Consider the following 24,443-nt stretch of genomic DNA (forward strand, 5'->3'; position numbering starts at 1 on the left):
GGACGTGGCCTATCACGAGGAGCCGAAGTGAGCGGTTAAATGGGATGGTCTAGCCTACGATGCGCCGCTTCTGTTGCCTAGCAGCTACAGACCTTATCATTGCTCAACATAGATGGAGGAGAAAATCTTCATTTTGCCTCATTTGTTTTTACTTTTACTAGAGGAAATTAAGATGTCTGTGATCTGTCTGAGGCTGAGAGACTATAGTCACATAAAAACAAGACTGTTAGCCAAATGTAAAACGTTAGCTTGTAAACAACAGCTAGCTAATGTCATTTATGTGACTGGTGTCATTACAATATAATTTGAATAATATAAAGGGGCCTACATTGACAATGTTATATATATTTTTAATCAAAAATGACAAGTGGTGCAGTTTAACTCAGATGACTCATACTGAGCTTCAGTAAAAGTTCAAGATACATTTGCATTTCATATCACTGAATATCATCACTGCTCTATCTCAGCGATAAAAAATATTGTTAATATAGCGCAACCTACATTTGTCTGAAAGCTTAACTTATTTATATCTTCTGTCTTTCCCCAGGCTGTCGGACTACCTTACTTCGATCACTACTCAATTAATGTGTTACAATAAGGCACTTACTTATACAGGCTATAATAGCTTTGCACACTGGACTGAATATAAGCATTTTGATCATGAACATCATGATCCACCTACATATTGCATTTGCTCCCTTCTTGCTCATAACATTTACATATTTTTGAAATTCTGATTTGTATCCTAATAATATCTGTAGGCAGTTGGTATATATTCCTATTGTGTGCACTTATATTAATATTTATATGGCTATGTATGTATTGCATATACTATTCTATATTTTATTTCTGTGTCACTATTTTATTACACCATGACACCGAAACAAATTCCTCCTGGTTTACATTTAAGCGCAGTATCCCGTAATTTTAGCAAAAGTTATAAAAAGAACTAACAAGATGTGACCATTTTATGTTTCTCATAAAGTGAAGGACAAATTGATGCTCTTAATATTTCTTTACTGAGTTATAAAATAATTTCATAACTACCATGACAGGGACAGCAAACCATTCACACCAACAGACAGTTAATAGATAAGTAAGCACATGTTATTTCTTTATTTAAAAGCTAAATGCTAATTACCTTAAAAATCTAACTCACAAACTTACCCAACATGCATAGCGGTTCCAGCCCAGGACCTTATTGCTGTAAATCAACAGGGCTAGCTACACAAAGTCAAAGTCTAGCAATATTTTATTTAAAAGTTAGCAGAGTTAGCAGCTATTGTCTGAATGCTACAGCAATACAGATGGATGGGCTCTGATAACCAAGCTAGCTTTTCTTAGCTTATAACGCAACACTTCACTGCTCCTGTCCAAACATCCAGCTGCAAAAGATAAAAGTGCTTAAACCAGGCGTCAGAACCTCTAATCTACAAACCAATGGGTGTCTTCGCAGTGACTTTCTCTGTGTCGTACTGTATACAAGCATATACAAACATTATGCTTCCTTGCAGTTAGTTTCACAGCCCCCTCTTGATTTACATTTGATGGTAGTGAAATGCAAAGTAGTGACGCACCGAAGAAGAAAACACTAAGCAAGAAAACAATACGACAAATATTTAGTGAGTCAGCTTGGTAAATATTTCATGTTTCAGGAAGAAACATAAAATTGTATGTCATGTTTATTTCTGATTGTAATATTCTCAGTCTCTCCATAATCAATGTTTTGACTCTTTGAATAATGCAATCATCTACATGCAACACAATACTTCATAAAATCTGCAGGAAAACACCAACCCACACTTGCAGGGTTTATTCCGCAGTGTGTGTTGTCACTAGCCCCGCTGTCGGCGTGTTTGTCTACAAAAGCATGCATTGTGTTCACAATTAACCAGCCTGACAGACTTGTCAGCAGTCTTCAGGGACGTGACAGGCGGCGTGGAGTTGTGAATGGGAGAGGGGGCGGGTACAGGGAAGCAGACGCAGCTCTCCTGCCGGAGGAGCGCACACAGAAAAGCGCAATCCGATGGAGCGTAGGCGGTTTACCTCACACACCTAAACACGCGTAAACATACGCACTCACTTCTCCTCAAACACTTAAACCAGTCTCCAAAGGAGTTTTTTTACCCAAAGAAAATAAAAAAATCTAAGGACAGGATGGATTCTGCACAGCTGCTCCTTCTGGTGTTGTGCGGATACCTGCCAAAAGTAAGTCTCTGTCTCTCTTCATACGGAAACCATTAATTTATACTTTTACTACAGGCATATTAGATTAAATCCGCTTTTGGACTCTTAAAAATTTTTTTCGAGTGTGTTTAATGTAATAAAACAAAAACCCTTTTACTACTATTTTACTTTTCCTGCTCTATGATATTTCCTGTTCATCTCCTCGTAAGACATCTGGCTTTAGAAAGATAAACTAGGCTGCTTTCACCCAGCAATATATGTGTGGTTAGGTAATTTCAGTAGCTGGCAACGTGAACGGTTGTTTTTTTGTTTTTGTTTTTTTCAAAACTGTGAGTGTAGTAAAATAAAAAGTCCTCTAAATTCTTAAAGATCGCACATGATAGTGGTTCAGATCAGAATTCGTTGTGAAACCTTTGTGTGTGAAATCCACCAGCCTGGCTGCTTTTTACTTTGTTCCTCTGCCTGTTTGATTTATTGTATACAAGTGGACACCTCATACAGGGCTCCCCACACTTTTCATCCATTCTCCCAGGTGGATGAGTGGAGTAATTTACCCAGGCTCTATTTTTACTACTCTAGTAAATAGTTGTACTCTCTCTAGGTTTATATAATTACATAGAAAGCCTTTGAGCGTTGCCACCTGGTAATAAGTCACCTTTTAGTGGCACTCAGTGTTGCTGCAGGGAGTTTTTCTAAGCCTGCACTGTGAGTGATGGATGCATAGGCTTTCCCGCATCTCCTTAAAATTACACTCACTGTAGACGTAAGCAGGAGTGAGGCATGAGTCTCTGCTGGTCTGCTCGGTTGTACCTTTCGGTCCTTTTGTGAGCAACAAACTGAAGCGCCGTCAGGTTTTGCCTCATTTTTCAGAAATGTTATGTCAATTTCACTTCAGTTTTATTTTTTTACTACACAATAGCACCGGTTCACAACAGTCAATATTTGAGAATATTTGGAATATGAAGAGGGCTCTCACTGCATTTCAGTAACTGAGGGCAGAGATTTGCTCGTTATTCATCTGATCTCTGTCAGGAACCTGTAGTTTCAGTGAACTGAAGAGGCTTTTTGTTACAATTTTCAGACATGTGGGAGAGAAAAGAAATAGACAAATATCTACAAATAGTTATAATTTTGTGCTGATCTGAGTCATCTGTCCCTGAAGCACGGCTTCCTCAATGCTTTCCACAGAAGCTCTCTTCAGGCAGACTACACTGTGAACATTTACTGTATTTGTCTGTCTGAGAATTTCTCCCCGCTCACCTCTCATGACTCTTTGATATCAGGCTCAGCCTGACGTTTTAGCTTAGCCAGATGTGTGATTAGTTGACATACTTTATTGGCTCATATGCAGTATATTTGTCTCTTCCCCCCCCCCCCCAAGTCCTTAGATGGCTGCTTTATAATAACACACTGTGACATGTTTCATCAGTATGTCCAATAAGGAGTTGTGGTGCTGAGTGAAGTGAAGAAAGTGGTTAAAAAGGGTATGTTAGTGGCTGGATGTTGCTGTTATTGATTTAACAGAATGCAGATGAGAGAAGGAGAAGAGCAGGGACAGGGATGACAGGTGGTGGTGGGGGGTGGGGGTGGGGGCAATAATGATTTCTCTTCCTCGTCTCTCTCTGAATATGAAACCAGGCGAGAAAAACCTTAAGGAACTTTTCTTCCAAATAATCACAGAAACCCATTTACGCTGTGGGGTGGTGTGGGAGGTGCAGCACAAACGTATTTTATTTCTTCAAACAGTTTCCGTTCCGATGCTTGAAAATGACTTTTCTGTTTTGGTTCAAGTGTGGAAAAAAAAGCAAATATATTTTCTGCCTTAATATCCTTATGTGTCTGTACCAGTGGCTGAATGTAACTAAGTACATTTACTCAGGTGCTGTTTTGAATTTTATGATAATTTAAATCTCTACTCCATCTCAGAGACAAATATTAATATTATGTATTTGTCCGTAAGCTTTAGTGGCATATTAAAACTATCATATTCCTCCTCTCAAGTCGAGGCAAACCGCATATCTCCAAATTTGGAGATTTTAAAATAAAATCAAGCTGAAGGATATAGTGTTCCTTTGTTGGCTGACAATTCTTTTTAAATATTAGCAGGTTATAAATGTAAAATAAAGCTAGAAAATGCAGAAAACAGGACTTTGAGATGCATAGTTCTCACAGGGCTCTGATCCTACAAACACATGGTGCAGATTAAACTGTCCAACAATTTATGAAGTTTGTTCAAAATAACTCAACCTTAAATTTCTGCAGCAGTAAAACTCAGCAAACACATTAATGAATCAGCTATATTACCCCTAAAACATCATGGAAGATAGTAAAACACTTTTACTTGTGGAGTATTTCAACAGTAGTATCATATTGCTTCTTAAAGTAAGCAAGTGAAGGCACTGAATACTTCTTCCACCACGGGCTCTTAAAGTTTAGAGATGTTTCCACTCTCTCTGCAGTCACACAGTAAGTCAGCATTTCCAAACTTTGACTGCGTAAAAATAGAAATGAAAATATCTGTAGCATTGTAGGATTACTTTCAAAGGATAAGCATAAAGAATGCTTCAGAAATAATGGTGTGCAATCAAAAACAGTTGTCTAAGGAAGCAGAAGGCCACAAGAATGCAGTTCAAAGCAGACCTATATTTCTAAATGTGCATGTAATATGATCTTTTTTTAAATACTAGCACGTGCAGATGTTACAGTATTGTTTGGTCTCTTCATGCTGTTGGCAAACTGTAATACTTAATCACATTGAAAAAACAGGGGTTGTAAATCTTATTTATATAAATAAGTAAAAGATAAATATGAGGCCTATTGTATAAAAATTAATCCCTGCAACACTCAAAGCCTGCTCTATTATATAAATCTGGCTATAGTCTACTATTGTGTTGTCCATTATGTAACCTCTTATGGCAACACAGTGGCATCATAATATCTACATGTCATAGTTTTGTGCATATAAATTAGATGTTGCTGTGCTGAATGTAAAATAAAACAATGATATGTTATAGGTGCACGGACATTAAAAGTTATTCATTTGAGCCCATCGGTAGGTGGTTGCTAGGCAACAGGATTACATCATATATGTAATATTGATAAGAACCTTCTGTGGCCGGAGAGGTACCTGTGTGTCAAGTTTGGTTGTTCAGCTCCTGATTGTGTTGGAGGAGTTTGTGGACCAACAAACAAACAAACAGACAAACAGACGTTTGGTCCATTAGGATGTACATGGAGAAAACTGCGCTGTGAAAGACTGATGTGAAATATTCCAAAATTTTAGCTTTATTTATCAAAGATTGTAGTTCACAAATACCGCACAATTGATGAAAGCTCACTCTGAACTGATCATAGAGCAACAAGTTGTGTTAAAGCAGAGCTGCTTTGGGTTATTGGTTACAGATATGTGGCAGCAGCTACTCCGTCAGCTAATTTTGGCACTTGTACTGGCAACTGGAAACAGCACTGCATAATTGGAACCACATAAATCCACAGCCTGATGTTTGATCATTCAGAAACAACATGATAATCACTCAAGCTCTTTGAAGACCATGCATAAGCACATTGTTCTCAGTAACTGAGAGCAATTCAAAATACTGCTCAAGTCGTGTCAGACGTGTCCTGTGTTCTTGTTTGTTTGGCTTGCAATACTTCGTTTTTTGTCAGATTTTTAACAACAGGCAACCATTATGTAGATGCTGCTTTATTTTTGTTCAGTGAAGTTTCGAATTGGGAAAAACACATTAGTCCACAATGTCAGACACGAGTTTCACCTTTCATTCTTCTGTCAGCTCTTCCTCCTTTTTAGAATTTGATTGTTATCTCAAACAATGCCAGACTGGGAGCCACTTTGAATAACAACAATCACTAAATACTTCCTTGCACTGCTCACGATGAGGTCTACGCAACCAAAACTTTAAATCCTGCAGGTATTTATGCAACGTTTTCCACACTGAGACAACGTGCATACGTGTTCTGTGTGTATATGTGCTTGTAGCTAAGTCTTTGGTCCACTTATCATCTGTACAATTTTGCGTAGTTTGGCGCTGACATTTTGATTCATTCCTCAATACAGTCATCTCCATAGTTGGCTGTCTAAGTGCTTGGTATTAGTAGGTTTCCAGTATCTCAAGCGGCAAGCACTTAGTTTTTGTCTCCTCCTTTTTGAGCCCAGTTATAGATCACTGTCGCATCTCCTCCCCTCCTGTATCACTCCAGCTGTATGAATCCCTTGCCGTGAACTCTGATGACTGTTTTATCATTGGTCTACCTCTTTGTGTGCTCTGGCTCTATTCACAATATACAGGATTATGTGAACTAATAAACTACCTCCATGCAATAGAGAAATCTTGATCCCAGCAGCCTACAGTAGAAAGCCATGCTCACATTCCACCGCTATGTCTGTTTTCTTCCCTGATGAGGGACTTTGTTTCAGTTTTTCTTCTGTTTATGCAGCATTAATGGCTTTTGGGAAACGTCACATTCAAAATGAGTTACATTTTGCAAAAGCTGCAAGACACGAAGCAACTTTAATTATCATTGACATTTTTAAAATTGTTGGCTGTTACCCAGATCTTTTTATTGTTATTATTATTATTATTATTTTTTTTAGAAAACACAATTTATTCAAATAAACATAAAAAAAAAGAATTTAAATGCAGATTTGTCATTGTAAAGATAACACGCGTGTTGGGTGTTAATGAGATTCAGGATGGCCCTGTTATACTGTGGGGAGTCAGCATGCATAATCACTAGAGTTGAAAACACAAACAGATAAAGTTTAATTATTTAAACTTATTGAGTCTCTTGCTTTAAGTCCTTTGGTTAAACCCTGCCAGTAGGGGGCAGAAGAACAAACGTGAAATACAAAATATAAGTACATTAATCTCTATAAGTAAATATTTGCATGTTAACAGAGTCTGTATGAAAGGGACACAATTTATTGTCCTGTTTTTTAAATTTTATGTTGTAGTCTGATTTCTATTGACCAATCACAGTTGACAGACATCGACCCGAAGTCCTGAAACAGTGGCCATTCAAAAGACACCAGACGCCAAGTAATCAGAAAACACCTGACAGTAGATTACAAGTCAAATAAATTTAGATTTTCACACATAGTTAATGACTTGGAGGGATTTTTCTAAGACATTAGGACATAAAACTGCTTTTTGCTCTATTTTTGGTCCCCACGATAAAGTACCTGATAGGACAGCTGGGACTCCGGAGGTAGAGCTGGTCACTTTCTATACAGAAGGTTGGTGGCTTGATCTTCAGGTCCTCCAAAATTTCAAAGTGCCCTTGGGCAAGACACTAAATTTCACTTGACTCTTGATGGATCCATCAGACAGTGTGACATCCATGTGACTGAAGTGCTTAAAGGCATAGAATAAAGTGCTGTATGAATGGGTGAATTAATCTTTTGGTAAAAACATCTTCTGAAGACTCAGAGTAGAAAAGCACTCTATAAGTACCAGACAATTTACTTTTTGTTTGGCTGCTAAATTCTGCAGTAGGTTAGCTGCTTAACACACTAAATAACCAATGACAAGGCAGCAACTCAAACCATTTAGGCTTGTAGGGATGCTCAGAATGACCTGCTGAGGCTCAAGCTGAGTATCAGAATGTGGAAGAAAGGTGATTTAAGTCACTTTGGCATGGTTGTTGGTGTCGGTCTGAGTATTGCAGAAACTGCTGATCTACTCGAATTCTCTCACACAACCATCTCTAGGGTTTACAGCGATCTGTACAACTATCAAACATCAAGTGAGCTCCAGTTCTATGGGTGAAAATGCCAAGTTGAGGAGAATTTGAGCTGATAGGAAAGCAACATTAACTTAAATTATCACATGTTAAAACCAAGGTATGCAGAAGAGCATATCTGAATGCACAACATGGTAAATCTTGAAGCAGATGGGCTCTGGGAACAGAAGACCACACCAAGGTCTACTCCTGTCAGCTACAAACTCAAAACAGTGGCTCAAACAGTTAGTTCGTGGGGCTAAAATTGCTCAAATCTGCAGCAACTGCATGACACTATCATGTCACTGTGAACCAAATCTCTGATGTTTCTGTCACATAATTCATGATTCATGAAGTAGCCCAACACAATACAAGTAAGGTATAACTAAAGTGGCCAGTGAGTGAATATTTGACGCTGGGTAATCAGACTGCTGTGGGGTTGTCCAACATTTGGCGACTACAGATGCAAATCAGCTTTAATCTACATTTGCCAAAGTAAATATAATGTTTTGATCAGTACATTTAGTGCATTGGTGAACCCTATTACAGTGATATCATTACTACACCATTTTGCACACATTTAATAACACTATACTGATAGCAAACAAATATTCTCAATGGTGTAATGATTTTTTTAAAAGGAGCTTTTAGTGACTAATGTAACCGTCACTGTACTTGACATTATAATTGCAGTGGAGATGTTAAATCACTCGCGCACATAATAAAACTTTCTGTCACAGACTGGAGGAACTTGTAGTCTGCAATGTAAACTCACTATGAGGATAGTATTTTCCACTCAGAGAGGTTTCTGGACCCAGATCATCTCTAAAGTGCTTCATTTTTACATTGCCTTACAATCAACATCATTCTAATGAAAAACAGGGTTACTGAAAGGTCTGCCCAACATGAGAGTTAGCAGTTTTCTTTCCTCTCAAGCAGTGCTGCTACCATTTCCTGAGGATATGTTGGACTTTCTGCTGTAATCAGTCACAGGCAAAGACTCTCATCCCAAAGTTGTGTGGATTATGAGAGTGTCAGGATGACCTTCAAGAGAGCAAGCGAGGCAATGAGTAACACTCAGGGAAGGCAGTGCAGTGTAGACAGGCAAATTACAGCGAGGTTTTACATGGTTCGTACCGTGCACTGAACTTCATCAATTAAAATTTTGCTAACTTTTTAAAGGAAAGCCATCTTATTATACTTTACAATGTTTGAATTATTAATATCCAAGAAGGAAGGACTCAGTCTGGGAAAACATGAACCATAGCCCTGGCAGAACAACAACAACATGCAATCTCAATTTTTTAAATGTCATTCTTCTGATTGCCGACCGTTAAACAGTTTGTAAATATACAGAGAGTGTTGTTCTGCTTGAAAACGCATCAGATGAGAAAATCCTTATATGTGCTCTCACTGGAGGCAATGGTTTGCCATCTTTAGATAGCCGACAGATATCACAAGGTTAAACTAAAACATATTAAGTTTAACATAGTGTAGTGTAGTGGTTTGCACATTTGCTTAAAAAATGACCCCCCCCCCCCCCCCCCCCCCCCCCCCCCAGTTTGATCTTGGGGGATGACTGGAAGGGTAACTGGTGTACAGACTACCATGTCAAACAAAATCAAACCCACTGTGGTGATTCCACAGCATACGGGAGCAACCAGAAGTAGCTTCTTCTGACAGCTTTTCTTGTGTTTGATCAATCATTGTTTGCAGGTCAGTCACTGGGGGCATCTTTTAATTATCTTTATGTTAGGTTAGCAAAGCTGTGACAACAAAGGTGGCTTCCTAGATTCACAAACATCCTCATCAGTTATATATAGTTTTCATCAATTGTCAAAGGTGGGGCCGAAGGGAGGCCCCTGGAACAAAATGCAACAATGGGTGGAAGCTACACAGGGGATAAAGAGGTCTCGCTAGTCCTACCACTCTGTTAAAATTAAATATATTTACTGTTGAAAACAGACTATTTCTTATCCGGTTAAATCGCTGTAAGATCTTGTGCATCAGGGCACCTGCTATTAAATACTGGTCTCCAAATGTATGGAGGCAGGAGGTCTGTGCTCGTTACCATCATTGTAACTCAGTGAATGGTCAACATCTGGTAGAAACAACCCCCCACCCCCCTTACTCATTGCTGGATCCCCCTGTGCCACCCGAATCTAAAAAAAAAAAAAATCCTGGAAGTGCTCCTGTAAGCATTATTTATGCATGAATAAAAACAGAGTTGTGAAGTAAAGCACTCCAGCCTTCCTGATCTCATTCAAGAATAATTTACTGCTCTTCATAATATTTTAATCTAAGTCTAATATAATGAGTAGGGAGTTGTTTTTGAACTAACTCTGTTGTTGCCAGAAGCATTGAGGCTGCACTAATTTGTTCTTCCCAAAGCTGGATCCCACTTGGATTCTACTATTTGAACTTTAACTAAAAGTAAAAGTAGGTGTCGCTTAAAAGTTCAACTTGAATAGATTTTTACTACTAAAAAAGGCTGATGGGGTATTGTTGTTACCCTGTCGGGCAGCTGGACAACTCGATTTCATAGATATACCTGCTAAAAATCTCAGCCGAACTCGAATCTCAGTGACCTCGACCTCAAGGTCAAGTTTTCGGAACATTTTGTGAATGCAATAACTGTAGGCGTGTCTACTAGGGCACAGGGGTAGCACTGGGGGCTCCCAGTATTTTTAATGTTGATGTAGTGGTCCTGAGTGCATGTGATACTGCTTATTTTTGATACTGCTTACTGAGTAACCTCAATTTTAAACAGGAATGTAACACTGGCAACCAGTTAGGTCAAGTCTCCTATCGCAAAGAAACACGTTGCAGACAAGTTGCACTGATCACAGCAGACACACTCAGACTGATTGTAATGTCATAGAAATCTGTGTTTATAAATTAGATGGCAATTGTTTGCAAAGCTTCACTAATGAAGAGTGTTTGCAGTCAGTCCAAGTCAGACGATGATTGTTTGGAGACAGGTTGCTTCCCACCAGGTGTCTTGAGCAATCACCTTGACATCGAAAGTGGTCATCTAGAGGTTGAGTGTATTGCATGCTTAACCTATGAGCGACCAGTTAATCACCCCATCTTCTTGTAATTCAATTAGGTCACTGGGAATCACACGGGTTAGTGTTCTATTTTTAATCTAGTGTGACTGTGCTTTTTGTGCTTCTGTTTTTGTTTTGTGTCTCCCACCTGCCTCTGTGTTCTGCTTGTAGGTCCTCTCATCACTGTTTTATGACAGCTGATAAAGCGGGACATTTTTATTAGCACGTGTAAATGTCACCTCATTTGGTGTTTGACCTTTGGCAGTTAAGACGAATATTGGGCTCATATCAGCGTATGATAATGTAACACTGACATATCAGTGTTCGTGCTGCGAGAGGATCACTTGTTTAACAGATGAACCTCTGACTATCCCATGCCTCATTAAACTACTAACATGAGACGTGTCCTTTTTCATTTGTGATGGTTTGAGGTGTTTCTCTCGCCCGGGGTGCGCATTGCATCGCTGACTGCTGTTTACAGCAACGTAATATCATTTGGGAACTCAACCCTGCACTAAGTAGGACATTTCTGGATGATTGATGAGGATCATTTGATGTTTGACAGCTCAAAGGTGGCCAGGACTCGTGACGGACCACTTATAGAGAGGATGAGTCGAACAAGCGTAAATGCATCTTTGTGCTTTAGCCCTCCTCACTGTGACCTTTGCTGCTTTGAGCGTTGCCGCTTGGTTAGCAAGGTGCACACTGAAGCTCTTCACTAGGAGTTCATGAATACGCTCTGCTTCACGTCGACTTTTCTCTCCTCATCTCCAGTGACCTTCTCAAGCTCCTCACTGCTCGTCTTACACATTTTCATTGACCCACCGGCTCTCCACTAGCAGCTGTCATCCTGCATTTTTCAGCGTGTGTTGACACAGATGAACAGTCACAGCAGATTACTCAGTGGCTCCCTTCTCCTCTCCCTAATTTATTTGCACAAGACAATCTATTTCCCTGGAAAAAAAAGGCTCAGTTTGAGAACATTTCTTTCTACTTAGCGTATTATTAGTCATTAGTTCAGTCTAATAAAATATAGCATGAAAAGCTGGTGACGGTGACGAGAAAATGTTTACTAATATAACTGCAAGCTCATATTTTCTGGTGTTCTTGTGTGCACCTTGCTAAATAGAAGTTCTTTCTGTTGCAGGCCAATAGGGGCATTTTTTCACTCCTGAAACTTAAATGTGCTTTCTGTTTCGTCCGTAGGTGCTATCGGTGCAGATGTGCGACGTGGTGAACGAGATCCAGCTGGAGAAAGAGCGCTGTGAAAATAGCACCTCTGGGAACGTCACTTCAGGTCATTATGGAAAACATATGTAGTCTCTCCAGCTCTTTAGGGTGTGCAAAAGGCTACTTAAAGAAAAAGGGAGGCATAGTTAGTAAATATATAGTAAGGTGAGGTCAGACAGTGTGTGAATTTATATTTCAGAAATACATTTCTTCAGGACATAACAGCCACATTAAGACATGAGAGGGAAAATAACTTTCAAAATAAAACAGGAAGAGACTGAAATAGAAACATGTAACACAATGACAGACAAACAGCAGGAGAAACAAACAAGGAGGCACAGCAGTAAGCCACATGCATAACAGTAGTACACTTTTATCCTGTTAAAGTAGCTAAAAATACACCAATGCCTTTTAACTCAGACACCAATTTAGATTCAAAATGTAATGTATGCTTCTCTTTTTGGCCCACTGAGATATCTGCTTGGCCGTCCTTCCTGTGACTTTAGGAACGCAGTGAAATATTGATGTTAAACGTTGTTGGCACTATCTCCATTTCCTTTCATTTTAATAAAAAATCACTACACATGCTGTATATACGGCATGCTGCGTTAAGGTAACAGTGGAAACAGCGTTCTTTATTGCTGTAATGGCCCTTATTTTTCTACTTTCTTATCTACTTCCTCAACCGGAAGATAGTTGAAGTGGCAGTCAGGGGTCACATCCTGAGTAACTGAGTTAACATGAGTGTTTGTGGGGAACCATAAGCTTACAGACTATGGCGGTGCAACATAATACATCAAGGGATCCTTCAGCAGTTCCTTGGTTTTCTTATAATATTTTAGACATTAAAACATTTTGATTGAAAGTAGATTTTAGCATGTAGCATTAATCAAATATAAACATTTTATTAAAGGACAATATGGTGATTGCACAAGATGTCATAATGAAGCTGTTTGTTTGCTTTGCATTGCTCACGTCATCATTTCCTGGGGTTAACTCGGGTGTTATAAGTCAAGTAAGTCATGTATTTGAAAGGTGCAGCTGAATAACACTTTCAGACTGCTAGGTTTTCACTTTTGTTTTTCAAAATTATTATTTAGAAATTTGTATTTTTTATTAGATTTTATTAGATTAATAAAAAAAACTAATTATAAATAAAATAATAAAAATGAATTAAGAATTTAAAATACTTAAAATAAAAACAATTAAAAATATGTTCAAAATAATAATAGATCAAAGAAAAACAATGGTGTGCTTGGTTTCAACGTAACTTTATTCTTTCATGAGTTATTTACAAGTTTCTGACCACTTATAAAATGTGTTCAATGTGCTGCCCATTGTGTTGGATTGTCAATGCAACCCTCTTCTCCCACTCTTCACACACTGATAGCAACACCGCAGGAGAAATGCCAGCACAGGCATCCAGTATCCGTAGTTTCAGGTGCTGCACATCTCGTATCTTCACACCATAGACAATTGCCTTCAGATGACCCCAAAGATAAAAGTCTAAGGGGGTCACCATTGTTTTTCTTGTGACATTACCAATAAGTTTGATGTGTCACATGGCCCTCTTCCTATTGAAAAAACAAAAGTTGTATCCAAGATGGCCGACTTCTAAATGGCCACCATGGTCACCACCCATCTTGAGGAGTTTGCCCCCTCACATATACTAATGTGCCACAAACAGGACTTTAATATCACCAACCATTCCCATTTTATTGCGGTGTATCCATATAAATGGCCCACCCTGTAGAGTCAGAATTTGATGTAAACAACATGAAAGCATGGGTCCATTTTACCACGTATCACCATGTCACAAAGCTCGAATCATTTTAAACTCAGTATCATTTCTTATATATGACAGTGAGTTCACTGGACTCAAACGGCATCCACAGTCACCAGATCTCAGCAAACCTGCAGCAACTGTGGATGAAAATCTCCATCTTTCCCCCCAAAGTTGTTTCATCTATAGAATAATTATTATTAAGGTAGGGGCCTAACTCCATATTAGTGTCTCTGATAAAGTTTCCACTGAGACTCTCAGGCAGTCCATTATATCAGATAAATGTCAAGCTGATTAAATATTGATTGTGACAAATCAATATGTTTAAAAATAAATTTCATTTGTTGCTTGAAGATTGGAGGCATAGAAGATGAAACCACCATGAATGAGTTTTTCTTTAACCCATATTATGACATTTACAAAACTGTAAACCTGTAACTAAGTCCCTAAAGTGAAACTGAGTGATAACACGCAGCTGCTGCTTGCCATTAATTATTTATTCAATTTGGCTTCAGTGTTGAACATGATTTCATTTTGTAATCGTGATGTTGGTGCTTGCACGTGTGTCTCTTACAATATGAGCGATGCCATGTTGATGTTATTATGTTCACCTGGCAGGGTGCCAAGGCATGTGGGACATCATCGCCTGCTGGCCTTCAGCTCGGGTCGGAGAGGTGGTTACAATAACCTGCCCGCCTTATTTCAGCTACTTCAGTGACCATCAGAAAGGTAAATCGTTTGCATTCAGTTTATGTAAGTGCACAAAACAAGGAATAACAGATGTTCTCTATGTGCTCTTCCGTGAAATAACAAGCTCGAGAAGAAGAAAACTAACCGTCATTTAAATGTATGTAATTTTCTTTATGAAGGAAATAACTGCTTTGTGGCCAAAAAGCCTAAAGATGCCATAGCAGGACTTCGCTCAGCAGTGCTGTCACGGGCTAACACATTTATTTATTCTTTTATAACTGTGAGTATTTTCATATTTAAAAGGTTATTTGCATACAGTTGAGCCTTTGGGTAGAAACTGAAGATAAAATTTGCTCCTTGCATACAAATGGACATTTAAAATATCAAGGACAGTCACTGCAAACATCTCAGGGGAGATTGGATTGGATATTGATTCATGAGGCCCATAAAGAGCTTCATTTCATCATTTTTGACACGACAAATCCATAAAATATCAAAAGGTTTTGCATGTATCCATTTTATTAAAATGCAAAAGGAATAGGCTGAATTTAACCATGTCAGCCTAAAATCAACCAAAGCACATGATTATCAACTTTAATGTTAAAACAGTCCTGTAATAGTGGAGCGGGAAACACAGACAGGATAGTGGGGAGAGAGAGAGAGAGTAAGGGAGGACATGCAGGTTGAATCAAAGCCAGGCCTCTAGACATTCGGCATACTGTCGTCTGCTCACCCACTGAGCTAAACTGATGCCCACTAGCACAGTTTTTAAAAGTTGACTACTGTTAGTGAAGCTTACCGATTAGCTGTAGAAGTCAGGTTGGTGCTTGGAAGTGTTCAGCTGACTCAAGCCTCTGATAAGCGGAATAAAACCATAAATATCAAACATCTCAGGGGCAAGCCGATGCAAGCAATTGCAAGGGTTTTAAAATGAATCCTAAGCTGTACAGGTAGCCAGTTTAACGATACCAAGGTAAGTTTAATATGTTCATCTTTTCATTTACGAGTAGCAGCATTTTGGACTAACTGCAATCGTCATAAACGTGCCTGGAACGCTGTGGCATATAAAGAACTGCAGTAATCGAGTGTGGCTGTGGTAAAATCACGGATCACATTCTGAAAGTTATTAGAAAAATAAAAGGTCTCATTTAGCTTTCACTGAGAAAAGCTTAAAAAAAATCTAATCTGCAAATCTCATTTCAGACTCTGTTCAAATTTGTCTTTTTCTACCACATTTTCCCTGATTCCTGATCACGTGCTGTGAGGGTTTTCTGAAGGAATCGATTTTGCAACTTATTAAGCTGTGCTTAATACCTCAAAGGAAGTTGTGGAGTGAAGTTTTACTGTACAGAATTTACCTGCATTCAGTTGGTTATGCAGATGTATAAATGCATAAATTCTTTTACATTTGACTGTAATTTACCACCAAGTCTATTTTATGCTGCTGGAACTGCAGGTAAAAGAGTAAAGATGAGAAGACTAAATTAAAGAATAATTCAATTTAACTTGGATGCGACCACAAATTACATTGATTTCAACATCTCTCTCTCTCTCTCTCACTAGGATATGCACTCATGTATAAATATAAATATGTTGTCAGAACTATAAGGTAGCAGCTGTCAAAGAGTGACGGTTAAGAAATAAATGTCAAGCACACGAGGGTTAAGATAAACATATTACATCTCTAAATATATTAAGTCTCTTGACTCATTTGTAGGATCTGTGTTGCCTTTTGCGATTATATTTTCACATCCCATTCTTTATCTGTCCCTATCACCGTTTTTTCTGATAGTGTCTTTGACGAAAATAGGCAGCCTTCAATTGGCCCATTTTGTGCAGAAGGAGAGCCAAATGACACCTTTTATGTGAGCGTGCACACAGCCTGAAGCAGAGAGAGCTGATAAGCACTGTCATAATACCCGTCATGTCTGATTGAGGTTTTAAGCTGATGTGTTGTCAAGCTAATGCACAGAAAGCCTATAGCTATGCTGAGCTTGCTGCACAGTGAACTGCACTGTTAAATAACTGTGTCATCGTGCTGTGTGGAAGGACATTGTTCTGATTGAAGTGTCTGCACATAATACTAGTGTTCTGTGTTGAACCTGCAATGTGTATGTATGGTGCATATAGAATTTGAAAAAGCGCTTGATGTTAACGTTAAAACTTCACTGAGGTTACTGTAGATGTAATGAATGGACAAAGCCGAGGACTAGATGTAAAGTCTGGACAGACTTGATCACAGATTGGAAGAAAACTGCTTAGACCCCTGCTTAACCTTTATTCTGGACGAGGTACAGACACAAAGGAGAGGAAGGGGCTGCTGCTGTTTCAATGAACTAAGACAAGAAAAATAAGCAATAAAACTTTTTTAATATCATCTACAAAGTCCAAAAAGGTTATATATAAATCACACTTTTGCAATTGAGCCAAGTTTCTTCAGAATCAGAATCAGAATACTTTATTGATCCCTGGGGGAAATTATTTTTTTGTTACAGTGCTCCATTATAAACCAACATAAACCAACATTAAGACAAGACAGACAATACGCTAACTAAGAATAGTACAATATATACATATATATATATATACATACATAAGTCACTTTCTGCCCCTGCTCCCTTCTTACAGTAAATTAACACTTTTTACATCACCAAGAATGTTTGATCTTGTTAATGGCTCTACATAAGAAAAAAAGCTGAACGGTCATTTATCTTTTTGCAATTACATATTGCCTGTCTTGGATTTTTTTTTTTTTGTTAGCTTTACCTTCTTTTTAAACTCGTGTCCTTCAGATTTACTCTCAATGCCTTTACAGCCGAAGCTTCACATCTGTGACTAAACAAAGAAATCTCATTTCTTGAAAAAGAAGATAGATATTGTCACAGATGGTCTGCTTGAATGGACAGACTATAGTGAATCACTTCAGCATCTGTGCTGCATTGATGCCTTTGTTTTCGAAAGCGAAACGGATGTTTTGTTTTGTGTGTTTTAGGGGTTAAAGTAGGATTTGACAGACCGGAGAAAAGAATTACATCAAGGCTGGGTAAGGCTGTGATCAGCTGACCTGTGCTGCTCCTCACTATTCACTACTATTTTACTATTTACTGCTCTTTGTGGATTTAACTAAATTCAAAAAGATACACTCTGAAAAAAATAAATGAAAATTTCACTCTCAATATACAAAAAGCAATAATTCAGAGTAAAATGAAACAGAAATGTATAAAAGCAAAGGTTTATTTATTTGAATACCTAATCTGTAAGGAAAATGTGCTTGGTATAAACTGAACGTGTACAAATCAACATTTTACACTGTACTTGTGTAACAAAATTAGGTGGAAAATTTACATGTAACTAAACTAAATAAAGTCAGCAGTTTGAGCAGAAATTTTTTCTTTTCACTCCTTATACGTTGTTGTTTTATGAGCTGTATTCTAACTCATAGACACTATAAAGCTAGTATAAAACTTAAACAATGGCATAAACACCTTAAAGCTGCAATGTGTAAAATATCAATACTAGATATAAGTAGATTGCAGATTGCAGTCAAGTGAGTTTTGTTTTGTAAGCCTCCCAGTTCAAGTGCATAATCCTAGCTAAGTTCACAGCTAAGTTCACATGAACTAAGTTCAAAGCTGTCAGTCAACGTCTGTTTACTCTGCAAGAGGCTGAAAACTTTGTGAAAGAAGTCATATATGAGTCAGTGAAGCTCTCTTCTGTTCGATAACAGCAAAACTGAAGTGAGTTGTTGAGCTGAACTTTTACTGTCAGTAAGTGCTGCTGTTAGCTACTGTTAGCCTATGTTAGCTGCTGTTAGTTAACATTAGTGAAACTGTTTTTGAAGTGGATGTAACGTCGTTGTACTGTGGAGGACCCTATTTAAGATGTATAAAAACACGAGTTCTCTTTTCCTCCGCCTTTGAGATGCTACATATTGAGCCGGTCTTTAGCTACATACATAACTAGGTTAGGCAGAACTCAAGATAGTGGGGCAACATGGTGGCATCAAACTGGTACCTTATGCACTTTTAATGGCTTGATTAATTCAGTTCAATCCAGTTTTATATATATAATGCCAAATCACAACAGCAGTTGTCTCAAGGCAATTAATTAGAAGTTCGTTTGAATGTGACAGTTTGTTGGAAGACATAATTACACAGTGTTAATGTCCGCTACCTTGATGTACCCTAGTAACAATACCCTAGATGCAGCCAGTCTAACATAGTGCATTGCTGTAAACTTTGATGCAGTACTCCAAACTAACCCACCTTTGAATAACACTGATTCCGTTGGTTTCCCAAGATGTTTCACAAAAATGTAATCCAGCAATACATCACGTAGATCCAATATCTGAGTTAAAAACTCTAAAATGATTAAGGATATTACTTGCAAATATCCTTAAATTTCCAGTTCATAACTTGCAGGGATGTCCTTACCTTTGAAAATAATCTCTCGTCTTCCTCTGTTTTCCTGTCTTTCTTACATGTTTCTCCATCTATCAATGCCGCACATTAACGTTTTTCTTTCTTCTCCCTGTGAAATATAGCAGCTGTAATTTAGCTCATTTTGTAACAAGTAGCACACAAACAATTTGTGTGTTTGCTGGTATTTGTTGAGCTGTTTGAAAAGTTGCATTTGACATTTTCTGCCACTTAAAAAAAACGTTATTCCGTTTATGCACGCTCCTCTTCAGTACCACTAGCTGTCCACTAAAGTACCACCAGAATTTATTTACATCTGAACAAATAAACACAACACAGGAGGAAGAAAATGGTGAAAGCAGCAACAACATTATTTTCTCATCACTGAGCAAACGTCTCCATGCTGTCACTGGATGTAACACCAGGCACATGAAAAATCAACTCATTTAATAGTAATATGCATTAATCTGCCTACTGGATTTAATCACTCATCAATGGAGGTGCCAGTCCACTTTAACCCCTGGTTATATGAATATAACCAATATAAATATTGTTGACAATGTTTTTATTTGTTTCCCATTTTTAAAAAAAAGGCATCTTGTATACTTTTTATTTGTATGTACTGCCAGGACTTGTGGGTAAATGTAGAGCAGTGACTTGGTAGTCAACATATGTGCAGTATTACAAACTATCATCTCTAATTAACCTTTTCAACCAATGCATTTGTTGCCTAAAGTTATCATCAAGGGTCTGGATGTGACCCTGGTTGAGCTTTACAAGCTCAGGTGTTAATTCACTAAATATTTTCTGAGGTGCCTGTAAGCTAGAAAGAATGGGCATTACAACAGTGTAGGTTGGTAATACGTTTGAAGTTTAAACTAAGAGAATTGCCTGTTAAATTGTATACCTTTATGATATTAGTAAAATGACTAATTTTAATTACTATATGACTTGTGATGAATGAACAAATAATCTTCGAGTTTCTGGGGGCCTTAGGTGCTGAGGTTGTAGTGGTGTGTCGTTACAGTATATCTACTACGCTGTAAATGTTACTGTAATACACAAAATCTGTGTGTGTGTGTGTCTGTGAACTCATACATCGTCAGTAGTATATCAGATATAATGATGTTTTCATGTTACCTAGCAAACACCTAGCAATGAATTAAAATGACCCAATTGACCAAAACATCTAATTTACTGTACTGCACGATAGTCTCAAGCCTCATTTCTTTATCATTTGTTTCCAATGGGTCAGACTTTCTTGTAATTTTATAAAGTGGTTTAAAGTGGTTTCAAAGTTTTTCTTTGGCTGATTTTTCACTCATTTTCAGTCCAGTCCAGCTTTCCTGACAGACATGAGATTGTATTTTTGCATCATCAAAGCAATTCCCAAAGAGGTATTAACGAAGGAAAATGAAGGAACTAACACACTGACAAAAGGTGAAGAGGAGGAAAAAGATGAGACTTTTAACAACACAAGAAAGGAAATCAGTTAAATCACAACAAAGGAAATATTCAACAAGAAACCAGAACCATGGCACAGTACTCCTTATCCTGCTGATGCTCATATTGGTTCTCTTTTATTACTAAATAATGGTTTTAATATTATTATATGAAAAAATATAAAAGGATGTAGTTTCCCAACCATCAACAGTAATGACTACAGCAGTTATGAAGTCATGAAATTAACTCAGTATTTCATGGGAGTCTAAAATAAACTGTCAGTGAACAGGAAGTAATATTTCATGAAAATGGAGAGAGAAGTTTAAAAAAGGAGGAGAGTCGTCCTCCTTTCTCTGCTCCTGGCGAGTTGGGTGTCAGTCGCTCAGACATCATATTGTCTTCAAAAGCATGCTGTGATTAACAGGTAATGCAATAAATGAATCTTGCTGTGATTGTTTTGATTCATTTTGCAGTAATGAGTGAAATCAAGTAGAGCATTATCTCTCACTTGAGTTTAAACCATTCATTTGTCTCACGTGCTGTGAGAGTCTTCTAATGTAGAGGGAACGTGATGATTAATCAGGTGTTAGCACCAGCTTAAAGAGTAGTTATTAAGGTGATAGATGTGGATGCATGGTGCATGTAAGTAAAATGATTTCTCTTGGTTTTTGTGGGTTAGGCAGAATGTGGTTGTTACACTTCATACTTAGGTGATGAGGAAAATACGATTGTACGCCACTGATGAGAGTTTTCTCTCTCTTCCCGAAAGATGATTAACTTGAAACTTTACTGAAGTTTTCAGTGAAAATTTTCCGTGACTCCCAACTTTCTCAGACCAACATACATTGTAAATATTAGGCGATATTATGTTGCGCAGCCTACTGACAGGGATTGGGGACCTGCTACTGTGAATTTGCTTGCGTTAATCTTGCGCTGTTGAAGGTTAGTGTCAGCGTGTTGGACTGATGCATTTGACTGTGACCCTGGGCTGTATTGAGACGGATCGTTAAACTCTAGTTTGTCAATTCAAGCATTATTACTGGCATTCAAGCTGTTTAGGTTGTGAAAAACCTGCAGCAGGTGACTGCATTTTTCTATTTTCATTGCATTTGCATGTACAGTAAACAAGCTAGAAACATGAATAGAAAAGTTTGGCACTTTATTATAATAATAATAATAATAATAAGTGTGTGTTAGATATAGGTATCATTATTAGGTATAAGACTAGTAAGGTAATAGCAAGCACTTCATCATTTAGATATCATTACTCCTCCTTATCATATCATTTATAAATACAGATATGCTTATCCATCTGTTACTATTATACCATATACAGCTGTCAGTGTTGCTACATCACTGCTTGTAATAATCATAGTCCTAATAACATATCTGTATTTATAAATGGCCTACTAAGGAGGAGTAATGCTGTATAAATGATATATAATACCTTACTAATACCTTAATATTGCTCAATAGTGTGCTATTATTATAAAGTTCTGCAAAAAATTGACTTGTGAGTGCTAATAAATGTTTACCCCAACAGGAAACAGGAAGCCACACGATGGCTCTAAAGCCTAACGGTGACGTTTCATCACCTGGGATGTCTAGCAGAGTCCCTGCACCACGTTTGTATCCACATCTTAAATAGATATGCAACTTTTATCCCTCAGAAACAAACACAATGTGCAGCTTGAACACAGTCAGTTTCATGTGCACGCGCATGTATTTGGCACAAAGCATGAAGAAGGATCTTAGAGTAGTTTCGGTAAATGAAAAGAGTTTATTTTATTTATTTATTTTAATCAACTTTATTGTAGCACTAAAGGTGTAATATAATACTGTTTTGTCAAGCTGCGGGGACACACTGGTTCACTATAAAGATAGTTTTTGCCATAATCTCGTAACACATGGATTCATATTCCCAATTGCTTCTGATGACATTTAACTATGCCCTTAAAATCTTTAAACCAATTTTTACCGTCTCATATTCAGACGTGTTCCTCCTCTGTGTAACCTCTCTAGCTTCAGTTATTGGACATGCAGCTTTTAATAGTTTGAGAAGTATATTAATTCACTGACGTTCTTTACACTTCTTTTTTATCTGCCTCAGATTAAATGTTTGGAGATTAAATTAAGCATGGCAGGTGAACAGTGAAGCACGGGATCAAATAACATTTCCTGACACAAACCTCTCAGTCGTTTCCTTTCCTCGCTGAGAGCCATTTTTAAATTGGTGCTGATAGATAGCCATTACTTCTTTGCAACACCTGCAGGCTTTCTCCCTGCTCCTGGCTCTGTGACCCAGCAAGTTAATGTTACCCTGACTGATATGTGCTAATATCCAATCACTGACAGCTCCACTGGATACAAAATAGGGCTGATGGGGCTTTTACTGTTACAAATCCACTTACACTAACTGATGTTCCTCACAGACAGACAGACAGAGAGATAGACAGATAGATTTGATTTAACCATTAACATAACATAGAGTCATAAAATGGTATGTATAAGGATGTAGCTTCTGGGTATGAGGCCTTAAACCTACATCATCTGGTTATAAAATAATTGGTTAATTATTAGAGACAAAAAGGATGTAAAGCAGACTTTAGACAGTTTTTTTTTAATTTTGTTTTTTAGGATATAAATAGCGTGACAAAAATAGCTCAGGGAAGACTAAACATCTCAAAATGTCACTGTTGTTCTTTGAGGGCTGCTTCTGTCTTATTAAGATGTTTTTAAACTCACCTGTGGTTTGGCTTTAGATTAAAACCTGGCCTGTTGTTCTGATTATTTGTATAATGTATGTTTTATCTACACAAATGAATCAAAATATGGTAACAAATTATTAAAAACATGGGAATTATTTCATCTTCTGCACTTTTATTGTCAGATTTTGCACTCAGTGTAGTAAAATGTGTCCTTGAAATATCTTTGTTTCATCTACACCCACTCCTGAGCGTCATAGCCAAGCAAAGAGAGACTTGAGCTTTGTGCAGTGGTTAAAAAATGTCATTTAAAACCTCTAAAGTTGAGTAATTAAAATGTTAAAATTCCTTTATTTAACCTGTAACAAAAGCAAAATGGAAAAACACCAGCTTCTGTTTGTCAGGGATTTAGAGACGCTTGGTTTTTTTTTTACTTAGCCCGACAGCTGATTTGTCTTTTCCAGTTTTAAGGCTAAGCTAAGTTGACAACCTTCATATGTAACATCTAACTATTGAAAGTGAAAGTGGAAAGTGGAAAGTGAAATGGAAAGTGAATCAGTATCTTAAAAAAAATGAATCACTCCTTTAAATTGTGTTGAACTTGTGTGTTATTTATTTCTGGAAAACGCTTCACTCCACAAATTGTGCCTTTTCTTACTTTTCTTACTCTTAAACTTTTTCACAAAGTTTCCAAACTTAACACCTCTCTGTATATTTTCCCGGCTTGTATCCAAAAAAGCAGATGTGGCTTTTTCAACGCTGCATATTTTTTGGGTGTGATGAAAGCCAATCCATCACCTTTTAAACAGCCAGTCAAAATTCCCCTGAGCTTTTTCTGCAAGCTGATCTCTTCTTTTTTTTCCCCTCTGGAAGTGAAGATGCACTCATACCTGCATTAGCCCCTCAGAGAGTCAAACAGCAAATTAGAGTCCTGGGGAAATGTAACACTTCATAGACGGTAGATGGATTTTCAGCACTACATGTACAGATGCCTACGTGAGAGAGGGTGAATTCAAAGCTAAAAATCTTGGATTGGTTTAAATGGACCTGTGAGTTTAAAATCACCACAGGCAGTATTGCATGTTGGCCAAATGTTGGCAAAAGACAATGTGTTGTGACAAATATAGTTTTCTTAATGGAAATCTTTATGTTTCGTCCCTCGATTTTCTGTTATTCACTTTTCGCTCTTTTTGCTTGC

The 24,443-nt window shown here is 37.7% G+C and overlaps 1 protein-coding gene across 1 annotated transcript in view; it reads left to right on the forward strand.

The window, feature by feature from the left end:
• The first annotated feature begins 1,974 nt into the window (after positions 1-1,974).
• vipr1b (vasoactive intestinal peptide receptor 1b) overlaps positions 1,975-24,443 on the forward strand; it is a 55,211-nt gene continuing 32,742 nt past the window's right edge. Inside the window, exons 1-3 of the mRNA XM_084939358.1 lie at positions 1,975-2,208; positions 12,183-12,273; positions 14,608-14,718. Of these exons, the coding sequence (XP_084795484.1) occupies positions 2,158-2,208; positions 12,183-12,273; positions 14,608-14,718 (253 nt within the window). The 5' untranslated portion in view covers positions 1,975-2,157. The remainder of the gene's footprint in view (positions 2,209-12,182; positions 12,274-14,607; positions 14,719-24,443) is intronic.

Source organism: Perissodus microlepis, chromosome 9, assembly GCF_051167445.1.
Source record: "Perissodus microlepis isolate ML-2025 ecotype Zambia chromosome 9, ASM5116744v1, whole genome shotgun sequence".
Classification (NCBI taxonomy): Eukaryota; Metazoa; Chordata; class Actinopteri; order Cichliformes; family Cichlidae; genus Perissodus; species Perissodus microlepis.